This window comes from Varroa jacobsoni, unplaced genomic scaffold (genome assembly GCF_002532875.2).
Source record: "Varroa jacobsoni isolate VJ856 unplaced genomic scaffold, vjacob_1.0 scaffold_125, whole genome shotgun sequence".
Taxonomy (NCBI): Eukaryota; Metazoa; Arthropoda; class Arachnida; order Mesostigmata; family Varroidae; genus Varroa; species Varroa jacobsoni.
Genome location: NW_019213027.1, coordinates 180,016 through 200,338, shown reverse-complemented (window position 1 = coordinate 200,338; position 20,323 = coordinate 180,016). Strand labels below are relative to the sequence as shown.

At 42.9% G+C, this 20,323-nt stretch overlaps 1 protein-coding gene and 1 long non-coding RNA gene across 2 annotated transcripts in view; one reads left to right on the top strand and one right to left on the bottom strand.

Moving 5' to 3' along the window:
* The window catches only part of LOC111267497 (glutamate receptor ionotropic, kainate 2), a 131,028-nt gene that overhangs the window by 54,051 nt on the left and 56,654 nt on the right, over nt 1-20,323 (top strand). Inside the window, exon 2 of the mRNA XM_086971317.1 lies at nt 4,851-5,102. Within this exon, the coding sequence (XP_086827443.1) occupies nt 4,851-5,102 (252 nt within the window). The remainder of the gene's footprint in view (nt 1-4,850; nt 5,103-20,323) is intronic.
* The window catches only part of LOC147753897 (uncharacterized), a 60,010-nt gene that overhangs the window by 7,698 nt on the left and 31,989 nt on the right, over nt 1-20,323 (bottom strand). The window lies entirely within an intron of this gene.

Genomic DNA, 20,323 nt, shown 5'->3' with positions numbered 1-20,323 from the left:
CAGCAACATTGCTTAATTTTTCTACGAGATTGAGTGGCTGCTAAAATGCTGGCAACTCACACCAGTCCCGCTATATGTAGACACGTATATATATGTCTGTATATACACGTGTCTACGTACTGTATATATAACTAGGTATGGGCACATTAGGGGGCTCTTTATATATATATATATATATATATATATATATTCCTATAAAGAGCATACATAAAAACGATATTCAGGATTCAAATGTGATTCCATGAAAACTTTAACTTTTTATCTATTTGTAGAGTGGAAGGCAACTTTTCTTTAGTCTCTTCTTCTTGGGATGTTCTAAATAGCTTTTCCTGTTTTTTTTTTTTTTGTATTTAACTTTTATTGTTTGACAATAATGTAGTATACTACCTATATATTATATATATTTCGGGAGCATAATACAGTATCAGGCTACTACTGTATATTGATCTCAAAAATTAACCAATACGTTAAAATGTACCACGGGCTATCGAATGAACGAGTTGATTTTTTACAGATCATCGGAAAATATTGTCTAAATTAAAAAAGTGGACAGACTCCTAAAATCTGTATTTGCTTAGTCTTCAAGTTCATATATGCGTGGATAACTAAGTACAATTTGCGACGATGGTAAAAAGTTTTTCTATTCCAAAAATAGTTGTTTTTATCTAGTATTCGTTTACACGAATGAAATTGTATCAATAAGATTTCATTGACACTTCGTATCATTTAGATGTCAATCAACAGACCTCTCAACGCGATGTTGGGTGATACAACTGAAAAATTTAATGGCGGGCGAAGAAATGGCAAGCATTGTATATTTTGACCCTCTATTTTTTGGCCTGGCCGGTCAAATGTCGGCGCCTTACCCAATTAAATCTAGGCGGGATTTCAGACTACCGATTCATTCGCTGCCCACGAGCCCATCCATACAATGGGGCACCATGCAAAGCGGCTCATGTGTAATACAGCGCCCTTCACCTGTTTCGTTCTTTATACACGCATGACCTACGTTGCATAGCGAGGCACCAACAGCAATAGCAAGCAAATAGTCGTACAAATATCGAGATACCTCAACCTTTCGCGCCTTCTGCCCTTCTTGCTACGAACGGCTCGATTCCTAATATGCGCCCTTGTTTTGCTGTTGTGCCCTTCGTAAAGGATGATTGGTACATGGAGCATAAAAGCTAGCTTGATGGCGTAATGTGCCATTTTGACGGAGTTCAGAGGAATAGCGCACTCTGTTAGAACCTTTTAAAGGGTGTTACGATTTGAGGCATATTAAACCATAGGTGGTGGCGTAGCAGAGGAAAAGTAAGATTCACACTTGCATAATGACGCAAAATGCAGTTGAATAGATAGAGCAAACAGAGGGCAAATTCGGAAAGAATTGAAGGCATTGCAAAGTAAGGGATCGTGGAAAATGAAAAGAAATAAAAAGAAAAGATAGCTTACATGTCGAGCTGAGATGTAAAGTCTATTGACAATCGATTACAGGAAAAGAAAAGTAGGCGACATCTGGGAACCTTTTCAGGAAAAGGATTTCTCCAACGTCTACATCTTTTCGATCTCAACCTGCATCATGCTTTTGTGATTTTATCTGCGAAAACTAAATCATATCTAAATCTAATATTTCACTTTTTTGAAAAGGCGGGCAACTGTATAGGTAGCTGGCTGATAGGCACGTGTTTCTATATTGCTCCATTTTTTGCCTCTGACTTGTTCACCTTCTACACTACCCGTTGCTCCCTTGCTCTCAGGCCTTCCGAAATAGTACCCTACCGGTCGTAATGGCGCAGCTACAGCAGAAGCTGAGAGTAATACTCAGCACTTGACTTCGCAGGCTTCCTTGGAACCTGTAGGTGTCCTCGTAAGATTGGCGGCGGCGTTCGGTCTTCCTCTATAAGGCTGGTGGCCTTTTTAACGAGCCGCACCTCCGTTCTCGCCAGTAGCGCGACCGTGGTGTTGTGCAGACAACGAGTTGCGGCCGTGGCTACTCCTTTGCTATCAATAGCGGTCCGTTGATAAGCAAGACGGCTGGGTAGAGGACTGGCGAACAATGAAATAATATGCTCGCCAGGAAAGGAGAAAAGGGGCACGGGTACGGGGATGCGAGGGAATACGCACGCAAAAAAAGGAAAGAGGAGAGGACAAGTCAACTGCGTTAACTCAAACGCCATAAGTGACCTAGTTAATCGGCTGTTGGATAGCCATATGGCCAACCAAACACCATCGAGTATCCGAATTCGGTCCTGATAAGTTCCTTTACGCATGCAATACGATTTGCAGATTTTTGTGGCTAGGCTGTATTTTACGACTGGGCAACCCGTCTGTCAGTCGACAAACTTAGCGAACTGTCTCACAGCTTCTGCTACCGGGAAAGCGGTACGAGAAAGCTACTGTTGCAACTGGAAGCATTTTTATTGCCAGACGAGCGGTCAAGCTAATGCTACAACGTCCATGCGATACATCAGAGAGAAGTCAAGAGCAACAACAATAGCAGCAATGATAGTGGATTCAGCTGTTCACAGCACGTGAAACCCCAAAGTCTGTGGGCTTTTGTTAGCAGACTAGTGATTTTAGGGATGCCCCGTTCAACGCGGCCAAATCCACCGTAGCACTACACAACTCAGACTGTAATAGGACTCAGACCACAGTCGGGTTGCTAGAATCTGTTTGGCCCTATGAAGGAGCGCGGAAGATAAGAAACTGAAGTTCTACGAATGCGTGGGCATTACGACAGATGCTGCACTCAGCGAAAGACAATGTTACACATAGGCACTTGGAGACAAGTATGTGGACGCATAAATACAAAGTGAAGTCTAAACTAGGGTCTAGCTAGCAACATCGTCTAGTAGCTACTCTAATTCTCTAGGCTACTTCGTGCTGCTAATACTACCGCTACTACTAGTACCTAGATGCATCAAGTTGAGACTCAGGAATCACCGCTAGGCATCATATTTGCAGGTAGACCTACTTCGAGTTAGTTCGACTATCACTGCTACAATTGTTCCTGTTGAGTGAATCCAAAAAACGGTTGTTCTAGTGTAGTTATAGCTTTCTTTTTGTCACCTCAACGTTATTTGCGTTTTCGAATACGGATAGCCGCCGTTATTCGATCGCTGCATTTTTGCGTTCCATACCCACGAGTTCTTCTTTTTTTCTAATCTCCAATGAGATACCACGTCACTCCTGAGCAAGTTCATAAAACTTCTACGGACTTTGTTGTATTTCTTATTTACGGTGTGTTTGCCTTGCCAGTTGGCACTGTTTCGAACCATTTGGACCCCTCAGGTTACTGGCCAATGCCACTGTTTTTTTTTACCTATTTTTCCATTGCTGCTAGCACTTCCGCTGTCTACAAGTTATACCGATGGCAGTCGTGCCTACCTAACCAGACTGCCTTATAGGCAATACGAAGCAATACAGGCAATGGAAGACAAGTTGGAAAAACGAAAGGTGACCTCGGCGGCCGGACCTTAGGTAAAGAAACATCAATGCGGCTATCGAACGAGCAATGGGTATGGGGTATACCTAGCACTCACTGACATGTGCAAGTGGCAGAGTGCCCGTGCAAAGGGAAAAAACCATGGCACCAATAGTGAGGGTGAACTGATTTGAAAATGGGTCGGCAAAGAATTGCCGAAAGAGGCAATTGGTTGCGAGTCGTTTCAATGGCGCTGGTATCGAGGAGTAATGTGCATGGCCATCGTGGCTGGTGGTGCTATGGGCAGAAATAGATATGATATGGTAAAGGGCTATGGTGACCGCCACTGCCGCCATTAACCAAAGGCGGGAAGCTTTTTGTTGCGTTATTGCCAGTCGATGCCCAAATCGTCAAACATACTAGAGCAGCGGCAAGTAAATTTTCGGTAATGGGAAAACTTGTAGACCTTCAATGTGTGCCAACGCAGCAAAAACAGCAACGACAGCAGCGGCCAATGGCACAAAGAAGGAAGATTTCAATGTACTTGTAAAATTGAAAACTGACCGTGAGGAACGGAAAACTGGAAGACGGGGCCAGAATTGATACCTTGGCTGTAGAAGGGGGCACGGAAATGACGCGCAGCAATAGTACCACTTACCCATGCTTTTGTGCATTAGTATATGTCGGTATGTCAAGAAGCCTGATGGGCGAGAAGGTGCTGTAAGATGGCAGAGCGCGCCACCGATAAAATAGAGAGAACGTGAAGTAACCGGTACCCATTGATTATGCAGATAACATTGTCCCAACTCTACCTTTACAGATGTTCTGTCTTTCTTTCTATTGCTGGGCGGGAAACCGTCGAAAACGTGCGACCAGCTCTATCATAGGCTTGTCGTTCTTGCTATCTTATATACTCGATCGAAGCATGTCAATGCATCTGTTATGGCTTATCCTCCGAGCAATGGAACCCTACTGAACTTTGGAAATTATTTAAGTCAAATGGTTCAGCTTTAGAGTAGCACCTACCTTTGATAGAGTAAAAGAAGATAGACAATTTGCTAATAGCGATAAATGCATGCGAATCTAACAGGTAAACTAAGAGTATCGTATCCGTATAGAAAACTTTATGACAACAAGGCAATAGCCACAATTGCCACTATTGAAACTTTTATGCAACGAATAGAAGTTTAAAACGAAGCTTTTTTTTTCAGTAAAACAGGTATCACTGAAACTTTCGTCCTCATCTATAGCAAATCCCTACATACGCCCATTATATGTTTGTGCAAATCGCTTACTCTTTCTACAATAGTAAAATTAGTCGTCTACAGATCATCTGTTTCTGTTACTCGCAAGTTGAAGCAAAATGCCAATTCGATCTATCAATATGGTATAAGAGTTTATTTCGCTCTATTTATGCTGTTTACAGTCTGCACATTGCTAGAAGAAGGGGTTGCCGCCGTCTTTGGGCCGCAGTCTACAGATGCGTCTTTTGCCGTGCGCTCAGCCTGCGAGACCCTGGACGTCCCACACATCGAGACTCACTGGGACTATCGTTCCCGAACTACCAATCACTCCCTTAACCTTTACCCTCACCCCTCCGCCCTAGGGAAGGCCTACCTCGATTTCATAAAATATAAGGACTGGAAGAATTTCGCCATTCTCTACGAAGAGAACGACGGTAAGTGCCTATCATGCATTACTAACAAGCAATCAAGAAATAGGTATATAACATTGTGTATTGTTCCGTAATTCTTCAGAAAGCGACTGCAGGCTGAATTTCCTATTCACTCCACAGCTTTTTCCCTTTACGACGGAATGTTAACTTTTGCTTGCTAACGATTTGTATGTTGCTATATTTTGAATAGTTTACGATGTGTCACCAGTTAGGGCAACAACAGTTTTCTCTCTCTCAACAGTAAATCTTACTAGGAAACCAGGAAATTCTCATTATCCACTTCGAGCTAGTTAACCCTCTTGTCCTTGTGGACCTACTAACCTATTAAACGCAGTCCCTTTCATAGAAGTTCAACTTTCACTTTATCCTATCGAATAAGTAATGGTAACCTTGGCAATAACGGCTTAATAGTTAATTACACTATTTGTATTGCATCAGAACTTGTATTTATAAGGTAAATAGTGATGTTAAAAACGTGCCTATTCCTAGCATGCCTAAAGGTGGTAGGATGCTTAAAGGTTAAAGACAGTGGAACTACACCTGCGGGAAATATAGTGCGCCTAGAAAAAGCTATATATTAACCCGGCGTTCCTGTTGCTATGCGCTCAAAAAGCAACCTAATTTGGTATAATTTGCACTTTTAAATTAAGTATAAACCGATAGCAAAACTTCCGCTCTTGCTGGTTTTTACTGATTCGGATTAGTCTATTGATAGGATTGATATATATATATATATCAATCAGGAGACAGTATATATATATATATATATATATACTGTCTCCTCAAATCGCGCCCCGTTGAAATCGCTACAACATGATGGATGCTAAAGATGGTAAGTAAAACGCTGTAAAACAGTTTGAAAAACCATGTCGAAATGAGCCAGGGCTCGTTGTCTGTCCATCGGCGTAAGTTGCAGCAGTAGCAAAAGACGTTGCAGCTTGCGCTTCTTTCTATTTTCATAGCGATGAACCAGCCGGTCTCTTTTTCGTTCTGTTCTCATATTTGTGCGTTCGGCCAGGTTCAAGCTACCGAACGAATCAATAGACGATCCGAAAATAAAAAAACTGTACAGGGACAAGAAAGTTCTCTGACAGAGAGTGAGCATCATGGAAATGTACAAATGCTCTACGAATCAAGGCGTCGTCTGCAAAGAAGCGAATTAAATGAAAAAAAAAACGTGCATTCTCTCTAGTTTTGCGATATTTCTATTGCGTACGGTGTACATATGCTGTGCTATAGTGTGCGGGCAACGAAAACTTAAGAACCCTGTGAGAGTTTTGCCGGAAACGACACGGGACAACGACCTGGTCAAAGATAGCCCCGATGCTTTCCGTCCCAGCTGTCACGTTATGGTCGTCAAACGAGAAAAACGACGGTTGTCAGCTGGAACGCTAAGCAGGATGAAAACAAAAAACGGATTAAACGAACGAGGCAATGATTTAGAAAGTAGTTCTGTCCCATAGCCCCGCACCATCTATCAATTTTTTTCGCGACCTTTCCACCTTTAATGTTTCTTTCAGATCGCGCACTAGCACATAAACGCACAACAAAATAATAACTGAATACAGCTATTAGCTAGAAACAGCAGTTGCGCTATCTTCGCTTTCTCGAGAACGGCAAGCATACGTTGCACGCTCTTTTCCTGTATGTGTATGTGTCTCGCTTTCTCTCTATCTCTCACTCGCTTTTTATTTCTATCTCTAGCCATTTGTCGCTCTTTTTTGCTCCTACGAAGATTTCTGAAAGAAGATTGGAAATTTCGAAAGTACCGAGCTTCAGAAGCTCGCTAAAGCCTACGGAGATTTTTCACTGCCACTAAGAGATGGCAGAGTAATTGGCGTACGTCACTCGCCGGCACACAGTCTCCCTGACCTATTGCAGTATCGCTCAGAATCGGCCTCTTTCAATGATAAAAGCGTTTCATCAGACTACTGCTGCTTCCGGGGGTAATGTTACCGCTTATTAGGTGCGTGCTCAACAGGATAGGGCCGATTTCATACAACCTCCGAATTTGTTATCGCACAAAGCTCACCTTCTACTCCACAGTCTACTATTCAACTGAACGAGAGCAGACGTCTCTTTTCGAATCAAACTTTCCATATCTCCCTTTTTGTCTTCTAAGTCAAATCTAATTAAATTTTCAATTGCCTGTTAGCGTGCCTATTGAAACGGCGAGAGGGCTACAGAGACCCAGTCCCATTCATCAGAGCGTATGTTGTGTTTCGATCCTCCTCAGTTTTTGATTATTCAGCAGGTAGCACTCGACCAAAAAAAAACAATCAGTATTCAAACTAGTCGATAGCGGACCGTTTCCTATGCAGTTAACTGTGCAAACAGGTAGATAAATGAATAGACATAGATGTTCCATAGATTTCTTATACTATTATCGCTACGGGCTATACGCCTTCTATTCGCTATTATCTCGTGTAGTTTGTCTGTTTAGTACAATATATCAGGGTGGATACTCGAGGAACTTGTTCAAACTTAAAATCAACTAGGTAATCACAGCTGAATCTTTAGCCGTTTATGGATGATCCTGTAATGAGAAAAGAGTTTCATATTTGTTCTATGAACAAGCTAACATTCGCTGACCAATGCTTTCGCTTAATGCTTAGGAACACCGGAGGCAGCACTGAGCTGTTGGCCAAAGTGGTTTCTGTTGCGACCGAAAACGAAAGTCGTAAAGAAAAGCTCGAGGGCTAAACGTGAAGGCTGTGTTTAAAATTTATAGAGATTAAGCTTTGAGGTATTCGGGCAGCTCGTCCCTGCCGTTCCCCTCACGCTGGTTCTCAGACGAATCCCGACAGCATATTCTCTTCGTAGTCCAAGAGAGATAACCGGTGCTGAAAAACGGGAGTATTTACGTAACACTAAGTCTTCCACGTTACGCGCAGGATTGAATAGGTCTTCATTGCTGGAGAAGCTGTATCCTTCATAAATATCATTTTGCGTTAATCGTTCATGACTGAACGGTCCATATTCGAGGCAATGTTTCTGTCTCTCTCTCTCTCTCTCTCTCTCTCTCTCTGAATGAAGCAATAAGTGTAAAACATGGCATTGGAAACATGGAAAAATATCCGACTGGTAGAAGATTATCGAAGAAGGCGAATTGCCATTAACATTAATTTGGGTCGACATCTAGGGTCAGTAAAGGCCGGCCATTCCAAGCGTGTCCCTGTCTAAATGAAGAACGGTGATCTGCATCCATTGACTTGATCCATTAACTATTACAACTCGTACAATAGTATATGTGTTATCAGACATCTGGAAGACTCCTTAAAAAACTATATCTAAGTTAATTAGAAAACGTATGGCTCGCACTGCGAAGACGAGTTCGTTCCGCGTCTATGGCTTTCGCGGCCAGCTATTTCGAATGGATCTGAACGTCTTAAACGAACACGGCAAGCGATATTCGGAAATTCAAGTTGAAATAATATGTACTATCTCAGCTTTCGAAATAGGGCGCATATAGAATATGTGAAATCAATATCATATGTGGATATAGAAATCATATGACTGTTACGTCGGCTAATGGGAATTTTTCAATTATGAGCTGTATGCCAAAGCGCTTCTGAAAAGACATAAACAACGTCTGTAGGGTAATGTGAACCCAAGCTCTGGACAAGGCCTATCTAGGCTAGACATGTCTCTCAAAGGTTACTACAAAATAATTATTCCTACTCCTAACTGGTATGCCGTAAGGCGGTAACTGAAACATGCACAAGCATGCTTTAAGTACGCCATCTATAAGGCTGCTATATGATAATAATTAAAACCAAAAAAATACCACCAACTTTATTTTGGTATTTTTTTCTTTCCTTAATAATACTTAGCAATATTTATTAAGCTATTCAATAGTTCTTTTGCAGCTTTTCGAACTGGCACACTCCTCACGACAGCTGCGTAATGTCGACTGAGATGAAGTCGGTTGTCATCAAAAACCATTTATCATAGCTCCCGTATCCCCTCTGTGTGCGAGCTTATGCTTGCTTACCGATTTTACTCGGCCGTTACTGCGGGCTCCATTGAGCACCCGCAGCAGCAGCAATGGTGGCGCTGGTTCATTCATAAACTCTATTTGCGAGACGCGAACACTCAACTTCTTCGAACGAAAATCCACTGGACCGCAAGGCACGCGAGGTAGTATTCGTATAACTCGGATGAATGCGATCGTGTAACCAGTGGCCAATCTGCCAACAAAGAAGCAATTCACTGCCATGGACAGATTAACCTACGATGTACAAAGTACCATAAACCAGGAATTACGATACATATGAAGGTTCCGGAACCAAGCGTAGCAGTGTCCAGGAAACCGAAACATGTGAGGTCATCCCAGCCAGGATCTGGTTAGAAGAAACAAGGAGTCCGGATATGGCCAAGCTTGTAGTCCTCTGGCTGAGTGACGTATTGAGCACAGGGCAGCAACTGTGATAACTCTGATGTTTCTTGTTGGTTACATTGTGCCATCTGTCTGTGTTGTAGGTTATCTATTTGATCCGGATCATAGACGAAGGAACACAACTTGCACCTATCCCGTAGCCAGCTGTTCTATGCAGCTGCCACTCTGCCTCAATGCTAGAATTGTCTCGTAGCAGCTGCGGCTTCTGTTTCCATCGTGTATCCAGCCACGCGGTCATGCGCCGAGGGAATAAGCGGAGTCCTAGTTTGCCAGCCTATGCTACCCAGCATGCTATGCTAGACACAGGAATGGTCCCTTTGTCGTAATACTGGTAGATTTAGGGGCACAAAAGCTTTAATGGTTGCCATCAGTAACCACAAATTTGTTTGTCTGCTATCGTATTTGTGGCAGTCACTCACTGCATTGAGGACCGTCTTGTCCGGTTTTCACTCCTTTTTCGTCCGTTTTCGAAGAACAGTGGCACAAGACAAGGCGAGTGAAGAAAACGATCTGTTTAGAGAGATGAACAGCAGGCGCAAGTCTATTAGCCTGCCTATTCCGATGGGCAAAGTGTGCTGGTGATACAGACGCTCAACCACGAGAACCCTGGCTGGAGAACACCGGCTGCTGACGATTTGATGGACAGAGTGCAACAGGCGTTTCGCCAACACTTCCGTAGGCTTTCTGTTGCGTCTTCCATCGTATACAACAAAAACTTTTATTCTGGGTGAAGGGAGGCTATTTGCCCTTGAAGTTCTTATAGATATGGAAAGTTACAGCAGCAGAAAGGACCTGACCTCTGCGACAGCGACTACGTCAATCGCTAAAATAACAATAAAATCAAGCTGTAGCCCCAGCCAATTCTGTCTCCCGCCGATAATTTTACCCCGGGTTTAGTTAAGTAAAGGACCTTTCACGAAATGAGTTTTTGTTATTTATCATCAACTGGAAAAGTAAATGCGAGTGGGCGCTACACGAAACAGATCACTTTTTAAAGAGGACAGGGAGGCAAGCGGCTAGAGTCTCCTCTTGGTAGTGTGATTCTGCGGCTTGGCATAGGGCGGTCTTTGGGTTTTCTTGCATTACACAGTGATCTGTAACTGGTCATAAGTTATAGTTTACTTGCGGTCCTTAGGTCTGTATGTGCGCAAATATTCGTGTTTGTCTGTAACTAAGTGCCTGCTGCATAAGGAGCTTTGGGCTGATTATGTGTACTTACGGATAGGCAAACGTGTATTCTTCATGACTGATTCTGCTCTAAAAGTTGCTTAAATCTCGAGATAAAGCATCAGTGGACGCACAGCCTTAACAGGCTCTGTATATAGCTGAGGATTTACCATGCGAGTGAAGTGAGGTACTTCCTTGATAGGTGGCTTTACCTTGGATAGATCAACACCAGAAGCACGCACCTGTGCAGTGCTGACCACTGACCTCAGCAAAGAAGGAGACGATGTGGTAAATCTAACCTGTTTTGTATGGCGTGCAGAATGAGCAATCGCTGGGTATTCTAGAGACAGGGGCAAGCTGCCGAGAGGAATTTTATATGCACGAGCGCTTCGGGCAGCATAGAAGCAACATTTAAATGATAATATACAAAAGTACATCTGCTCTAGAGGGCTCACGTGTCTAAATATGTACGTCTTCTTAACTTTCCTGATTTCTTGTTTTTACTAGCTGCTGACATTGCGGACTGTCTAGCTAAGTTACTGGCGCTGTTGAATGACGCCGTTGACGACGTTAGCACTTTATTACCGCAATACGTGTTTCGGCGCCTTTTCAGCTTCCTGAGGCTCTATGAAACTTCACGACACTCGCCCGACACTTTTTGTCTCTTCCTCTGTTCAGCGTTAGCTGTATTTATAAGCTACTTTTTCGTTAACGTGGTTGTGTAAACTAACGTTACCAGGCTACATGCAATGAATTTTCTTGTCGTATGTTTTTCGCCAGATAGTTCAGGTACCAGATGGATGAATGAGATAATGTGGGTCGTCTGCGAACATAATTTTTTTACATAACTTTATTTTTTATTACCCTTCTGTGAGCTATTTTAGCCTGATACAGGCCTCGTTTTCATCGGACCTGATACTCCAAGGTGCGTAACGGTAACTAGAATGACTAGATTACCTATTTAATAAATGGCAGCTCCTTTCAAATTGCTATATTATTCTAAGTATTCAAATGACGATTACTAGAGTTTTGAACATATCGTTTTTGAGAATGAATAAACTATTTTCTTAGACTACTTTGAAGAACTTTTATGTAGGCAACGTTTGGCACTTGGAAGGTACTTTGTAAGCGTTCTCATATGGTAAAAGGTCGTGTGAGGCCTTCACGTACTATCCGTTATGAATCGTTCGATTTATCTCTATAGCTAAATATCATCTCGAATTTAACTTTTCGTTTGAAACGCGTACATTTTCTAAATCCTCGCTCGAGGGCATCGGCACCTGATAAGCTAAAGGCTATCCATCGTTGATCTAATGAAAATTGTTGACAATTTCAGATGCTTCTAATTAAACGGTGCTCCGCTTGTAAATAAACTCTAAGGAGCACACAAGCGAACCATACCACTCCATCAGGAGCGGCTCACAATTGATCTGTTGACCCGGTTATTTTGGTACCGTATCGGTTTAGTGTCAGGATGTGACTGCGGCCGCACATTCGTAGCTACAATCACCGACTAAGCTGGTCGAAATATGACGATAATATTATAATGACAAACGTCATCGTTGTCATCCCGCACAAAAGTGACGATGTGGTACCAAACATTTCTGTAACTGGCGCTCTGGTTACAGGATGTATCTTTCTCCGTAAAAGCATAAAGCAGCGCCGCCAGCCTGCTAGGAACAAACTGATAAACAACAATCGAGCAGAAAAGTTTGGTTAAGCCATTGTGTTCTGCTAGATTAGCGATTTGCGCATCGGTCTGTTGGGACGCTTGCGTGAGTATTTTATTTAGCTTATACTCGCAGCACTTTCGGCGGGTGTACGCTCGAGTAAATGACGCGGAAACGATGAACGGCGTCGAGCAAGTGCGTTTGTGATGGAGTGTGTAAGTTCTCCAGGTATTAATCCGGAAGAATACGAGCATAAATGACTAGCTTTCTTAACTTCCGTGACTCCGTCCTTCTCTGTCGTTTCACTTCTAGCTGCCCAGCTATCGTCTTTTGCGCTCGTGAACGTCTTCTTTACATCGTGGAAAAACTGGCTTCGTTTTTAAGGGTCGGTCGTTTCGTCATTTTCCCAGGTTTCGTTATGGCTGGTGCCAATTCCTGGAGGCAGTGAAACAAAATTTAGCTCTCACTTAGTGTCCATGTAGCACCACGGCGGCGACGACCGTAAGGACTTAACGGAGTGACTTGCCCTGCTCCGGACTGGCCGCATAGCTTGCCTTTGGCAGCACCGACAGCAACAAAGTTTGAAAATATATTAACGCTGCGGTGGGGTGAATACAATGCCGGGTCATACAAGCTGAATAGATTAGCGCAGTAAGGTTCAGTTTTCTCTTAGCAACAGCAGCAGGACAAACGTAAGAGCAGTTAGTAATGAGTAGGAATTCTGCTCTTGTTTCTGACTCAACATGACGTTTCGGGCAAGCAAGAAAAAAATGAATTTGGAAGACTTCCAAATGCAGAAAAGGTTGCCATACTCTTTAGAATATAATATACATATAGTCTCTGTGTGTGAAAGTGGAAAATTTAGTCAGAATCCAACCGTCGTTTATTCCGAAGTAATTTTTTTAATTATTTTAAGCAAAATTGTTGTTGATATCAGTTGAATTATTACGACTGGACAGATAAAAACAATTGGAGCATCACTTGTTCACCAATCTAATTAGCAACATATAGGTAAGCTAAGGCCATAACCATAAATATCCGTGTCTCTCCTGTAGTCAGTCACTTATGACAAAATGGACCCGATCGTTATATGATCTTGAGGGGCAACTATGGTGGTAGGAGCAACACGAGTACTGGTAACGTTCAATGTTCGCGGCAGACTGTCCAGTCGTCGTTGGAACACAACGTTTTTGCAGGCTAATTGTCCATGCTGCCTACAACGCACCGCATCTGTAGATGCTCTTTGTTAGTAACTATTGGTAACCACTGTATTCCTCTTTTAGCCGCCGTCGGGCGTTCACAGGTTCAACGATGGATCATCTATTTCGTCCTGTCCTCTATCGGGTTAACTAGAAGCGAGGGGGCATCTCTCAATGTCGGTTGCGCTATTAACGTCGACCGTGTTGGATTCGAAGTCGATACTCCTATAACGGGTGTTACCGTAAATGCCTTTGCGGCGTTAAGGCGCTTAAACCATATTCCTTACATGTAGATTCTACACATCTAACGGGAACCTTGAGGGACATTTATGGACTAATGGCCAGCTGCTGTTCTGAAAAAGCAGGGGTGGTAAGGGGGGGGTGAAATTGTCGTGCGTGAATGTGCCTGCTTACCTGTAAGTGTTTGTGAATAAGAGAAACGCCAATGCTGCATCTGCTTATTATAGACTGCTTGTTCTCTCGAGCGGTGTGTGGAATGCGTTCAACCACTAAGTAATGCCAGCAGACACTGGCAGGCGAAGGCCTGAGAACGCAGACAAATGAAATATTTTCTCTTCTGCTTTCTGTCAGCGTTCCATTCTAGCTAACTCGACGGCTCATACAATTTGCCTTTTACCTGCCCTCTTCCGTGTTCGGTGAGAAAAAGCTCAATAGAAGAAAGCGAAATACCAAAGCCTCGAAAGTTTACTAGCACCTCCCTCCACTGTAAAGGTTCTTTTATTAATAGTAACCGTACAACAAATGCACACCAATTTCCTTAACTTATATAGGTATCAGCGAAATGCAGTTAGAAAGATTGCATTTCAGAATACCATATATATTGCCAAGTAAAATTTACCAGATGCACGCGTAAAACTTGCCTTTGATCTGCCAAAGAGGCAAGCTCTTTGGGAAGAGAAATATAGCATACTAATTTTCCGCTAGCTTTCTAGATCTACGTTTTATTGTCGTTTAGTTCACAATAGAAAACAAAGATGATGAATCCCTGTTTATTCCTGGCCGTACAAAATTAGCCTAAAGCGTTGACGTTCCTAAAACGTAGGTATAATCGTATATAGCCGCTCAAAAACTAATCAAATTGTTCTATTTTCCAATTAGCGTTCGCCGTCTTGGACGGCTCAGGACGACTCGATTAGGAGACGCTGTCTTTTTCTCTACCGAGACATTCGACTCAAGCTCTTGATCAAATTGCGAGTTTATGAGCGTCGGTTTTAACGAATTAACTGCTGTCTGGCATGCATAAAATACACAGAACAACGCACATACGAACCGTGGAACGCTTGAGTCGCTTCCAGTTTCGTTTTAGTCGGCCATACTCATGTTCCTATTAGAAGCATTTGGCCTATTGTTGTAAACGATATGGTAGTGTTTTTCTTGCGAGCAGCTGGCACAGGTGCTCCACCACGCTGCTATTCCAGTGCACTTACGACCTAGATATTCGCGCCTCATTTCGTAGTTGATGACGTCGGCCTTATTCTACTGCAAGTGTGCTGGACATCAGTCGGACCGCTTGCCCGTTTGTTGTTCTTTAGCCCGTCTCGTACAGAGGGGGGTCTGAAGCCCTTTTTTTTTTGATCGCTGTCCGTAGAATTTATTCTGTATCAAGTCAGCCGGGTTCCATTTCTTACAGAGACCGTTTAAATTATGAATATTTTGTTACGTCTGACTCTGTTGTATCTTTGTACACCGACAGTTCCTAATCTGATCTCGTGTGATCGTGTTAATTCGATATCTCTTTTGTGTTTGTGAGCGGCTTTACACCACGGCGTTTGAAGGGCCTAACCTCCCATTAAGAACCCTCGAGGGTAGGAAAACTAGCCATTTAATACGGTGCCTAAAACGGCAGAATTGGGCAGAGTCAACAATGGGTTACTACGAACATCAGCGAGCGCATCGCACCATAAGCTTCAGTCGTCTATTAGCTGATGACATTGGAAACAGTCTCTGGTGCCAAATAGGGAAATTTTTGGTTTTGTACACGGTGCGTTAGATAGAAGTCTATTTTGGTAGATTCGCTTATCTTGAGTGCACTTCGCCATTGGTTTCCAGAAATATCCAGGCAATAAATTTAAGTGAATATGCAAATACTTAAAGACCATCGCAGCTTGCCAAGATCGAATGCACAAGGTACCCAAAAGCGTGTTGATTATAGTCTTGAATGCTTTATAAATCACTGTAGATTTATTTACGTTCCCGGTCTGATACATAGCACTATTCTGGTTCATTGAGTATGACCGCGACGTATATCACCGTATATATATATATATATATATATATATATATATATACGTATAAATATAAAAAAAAGCTCGAAGCAGAGCAGTAAATCTGATCAGGACGTCTGAGCATTGGCCTTCCTATCGCATTTTTGCTTAATAAAAGCTAAAGTCGAGAAAAATCATCTTTGAACCCCCACCGCAAACGAAGATAAATTGAGTAGGTCGCTGGCGGAAGAGGATCAGCTGACGATCACTGTTAATTTCACGGCTGATTGGTACGGCAGAAATCTGGATGACTAGGACTACGACACCCACAGAACTGAAGATCGTAAATTTGAACGGCTATAATTTTCTGTAGTAGCTCTTGAGCGTTTCGCTTTTGAATATTAGAAATGAAAAGCACACGCATAATAGGCATCTATGTGTAAGCACGTTCATAGTAATTGTATAAGCGCTTCTATCTATTATAATGGCGAGTGAATAGATTTCTAGCATCTGAAAGAGATCGTTTCTGCCACGCCTCCAAGCCGTATTGAGTTTTCGCGCAACGAAACTTCGAAAGGTCGGAACTACAATCACCATTGTATAGCAAAAATAAGAGCTCACCATTTGGAACAAACTTGCGGCCTATTTATGTAAGCTACTCATATCAAAATGGTTTTAACGTTGGTGTATAGTTTTTTTCTATAATCACCGGATCAATTTGTTCCACATTTTCAATGATCAAACGCTCAACGGAAACATGAATTAGAAACCCATCTTGTAAAGTCATTCAGGGTCTTTTTGTCTCGCCAATGCTTCTAATAATTGTGCCATTATAACTTGCGATGTTCATTTTGCGCGATGCATTATTTCCTTTGATTGTTTCCTTTAATTTATACATACTCACTCTTCATCATGAAAAGGCGTCGGCCTCAGCCAAATCCGCAAGGAACTTCAACAGTTCTTTCGCAGAAGCGAAACGAACGATAGCTATAAGAGATATCACCACACCTTCGCCCGTGTACTGATAATAATTACTTCTGCAAGTTCCGCTGTGTTCCTATACCCAGTCCTAGTTTCTGATCTTTTTCGTTAACTTATGCTTGTTCCGGCTTGAGGTGCGGTAGATAGAGGCTTGCATTCTCAATATTTGTCTACAATAACTCGGGACTCCTTCGAGCTATCTACTTTTCACGTTTGCCTCTAGAACGCTAGCGACATTGACGTAGTCGTCACCATCGAATGCTTCCTTGACGCCTCATAGCAAATTGCTTCTTTAACCCAAACAGAATGTGATTTATGGCGAGATAATGAACCTCCAGACAATTGCAACTCAATTGCATTATGAATCAATAAGGTAAGATAACACTGGTTATTCCGTTGGGCCTTCGTCGTTTCGTTTGCTCAGCAGGTGGCACAGATAGTCCAAACTTGAAAAGTTTTCTCACTGTAACAGTTTCCGTATGCGGTGCGAGCGTTTAGCTGAATCAGAAGCAGGCCCCGAAGGACCTCCAACACGAACACCTGCACAGCATGGCATTCTCATCACGCTCACGCGTGCCTAGTTTTACAGGTTTTATGAACCTTTTTCAGCAACGTTACGCTGGCATGCATGCATGCAGATACAGGCAACGTTCTACTTGTGGGCTTACTAAATACAGCCAACTTACGAGCAGAGTTTTTCATTTTGGTTTGATAACATGACGAGTATCTGTTTACCTTCAATATGCATTATATTACGAAATAATTTACATATATATATATATATATATATAAGAGTATCTTGTCTAAATCATGTGTACTATCGCGAGGCGAAGTGATTTCCAAAGGGAATGTTGAAACTGCTACAATTGGCAAAGGTAGTCAAAAATGACTCGAGCATATTGTACAATATTTTACGCACCATTCATACTTCTGATGAATTTTTTTGCGATACGGTATTACATTAACTTGGCTACATCACTAGGACGCTTCATTTGGCTTGACCATCTTATAGAAAACTGGTAACTAATTCAATTAGTAAGTGAATTGACTATCCTGTGAGGGGTTGCTTCTTCAGTGATCTCTACAGTTACATGCTCGAGTATAATACGGTTGCAGGCCGGTTCCCCACCGTCGTCCTCGCCCGTGTGCATCATGCTTCGCGGTGCATTGTAAGCATAACAATGTCGATGCCCTTAGCAGTGTCGTAGGCAACAGCTTTTGCTTTTTATCACTAAATCGGATCTATCAGCGATAACAGTTTCCCGATATCAGCTGCTCTGATGCTAGACAGCGCAATCGGCCAGCGACATCGAGACAATACAGTTTAGTGTAAGACTACCGAAGATATTAAGAAAACGCTATTCTCTACCGGGCTAGCAATCACAAACTTACGTATTTTTTTAACCTTTGTTATTTCATTTTCCAATAATTTGTCCGTCTGTTGCCTGTTCACACACAGATTTAACGGCTCATATAGCAGTTGTGCTAACCTCGGACATCTAATAATGTATGAAACGAGTCTGAAAAAACTATTCAACAACAAACATATCGACATTTGTTGTAACTATTTTTGGCGGATCGGCCTTTAGCCGTGTGAATATGGCGGGCTAACTGTGAGTGCGAAAGGCCGCGTGGGCCCCACCAACTGCTCATTCCACCGGTCATAAATTGGAGAGTTCAAAATATTGCTTCCATCGGCTTCGTGTGCGTCGGCCATTTTTTTTTTAGAACCCTCACCTTTAAGACAACACCTACTACCATTACTTTTATTGCTGGTACAGAATCATTATGAGCCATGCAAAATGGGTATTCGTCAGGCTGGTTTCCATCGACCAGTGATTTACTCAAATTGCTGAGCTGGAAGGGCGATGCCTTTTTTTGCCATAATTACGACGCCATAAGGAGAAGCACGCGACTGAAATCACCGGAAAAAAAAACCGTTCTTTTCTAGCTAAGTCGGTCGCAGCAGGTTATTCAGTAAGCCGCCTATTGCTCTCTTGTAGGCGAAGCCAAAGACTAGAGTGCTCCCGAAAGCCGACGTTGTTGCAACTCAGTTTACCCGCTCCTTTCAATCTTCTCCCACCTTCATACACCGCCTCTTGTAACACACTGTCTGCGGGGACGGCTCACCTTCAGCGCGCTGATCAAGACGCGCCTAACCAATACCCACCGCGAGCTGGCCTGGCTAGATGCCTGAGGCTACAAATTCCAGCTCTTCCGTGCGGATATCAGATTATAACTATGATAGGCCTGAAGTCTAGCAGACGGACCGGCGCCTAACATGCCTTGTATACTTCCATAAAACGAAAGCAAGTGTAGCTTAAATGAGCAGTCATCCGCTCCGAGTGGTATCTGATAGAATGTAGGTACTGCTTCTGTTGTGGCCAACGGCAACTGACGTCGCCCGGCAAAGCCATGCACCAGACCGACCGGAAGCACTAAGCTGGAATTGCTTTGGTCTATGGTGCAACACGATTATAGCAGCAAATGAATCCCTTTGGCGTCGTGTACTGGGGAGGTTTCGCCATAAAGAATCGGCAAGAGGCAGCAGGAGCGGCCGCGTTCGCCTGTCCTTGTGTGTGGCTACCGTAATCGAATCGATTTCGGTCTGGCGGAAAATTAACCCTCTTCCGGCTCTCATCACACTTCAGCCACCAAACTTGCTACTTCGTCCCATTATTGGTAGCAGCGGATGTGACTACTGCGCTAGCTGTGATCATCGAAGCAGAAACGAGTTGATAAGTTAGACCAATTATACACACAAAAGGAAGAGAATTGGTTTACACATGTGCGAGGGCAGTGTCAGTAGAGGGGCCATTGAATATTGCAACAACGACGATAGAACAACAATAAATTATTGAGAAGAGCAGAAATTGCAAGGGTGATAATGGCGACTGCAAGTCGTTGACTGATGCCACATCTTGACCATTACCGCGCAAAAATATCGTTGCCAGTAGCCTACAAAGAGCGCCACACTTTCGGGTCAATCATAAGAGGCAGCGCCTCGGGTTTGAACTTCCGAATCATCGTTACTACTAGCGACAACAACGCATCAAATTGTTTGTGGCTTTCCGAAATAAGGCTTTAAGGGAAATGTCACATTGGCAGCGATTTATCGGCAATATTGTCGTTTCGGTGGGTGCGTGCGTGGATAGGTTTGTGGTGCGTGGAGCGGCACACGTGCAGAACGAACATTCTCAAAGTTGTTGTCGTTGTTTTTCTTGTTCTTCGTACACCCGCTTAAGTAGAAGTACATAAGGGCGCCTTTCGTGAAAACGTGAGTTGTTTTCTCTTAACCTCTATTAACACACACGGGTCATTTAGTGCCATATTGCCTCAGCTTCTATAAGTAGTTAACCTGCTTGGCGGGTACATATCATTGCCGCAGTCATGACCAGTGTTACCACCGTTATAATGATGCTCGTGGTATAAACAGGTCCTATTTTAAAAGGTGAACCCCCACTTCTTTTACACATAAGAGATTATTCTACAGTTCTTGTCTTTTCGGCATCAATTAACAATATAGTAGCACAAAATCTGTTACGGCAGATGTTAGATCGGTCATACCCAATAAAGCTTCGCC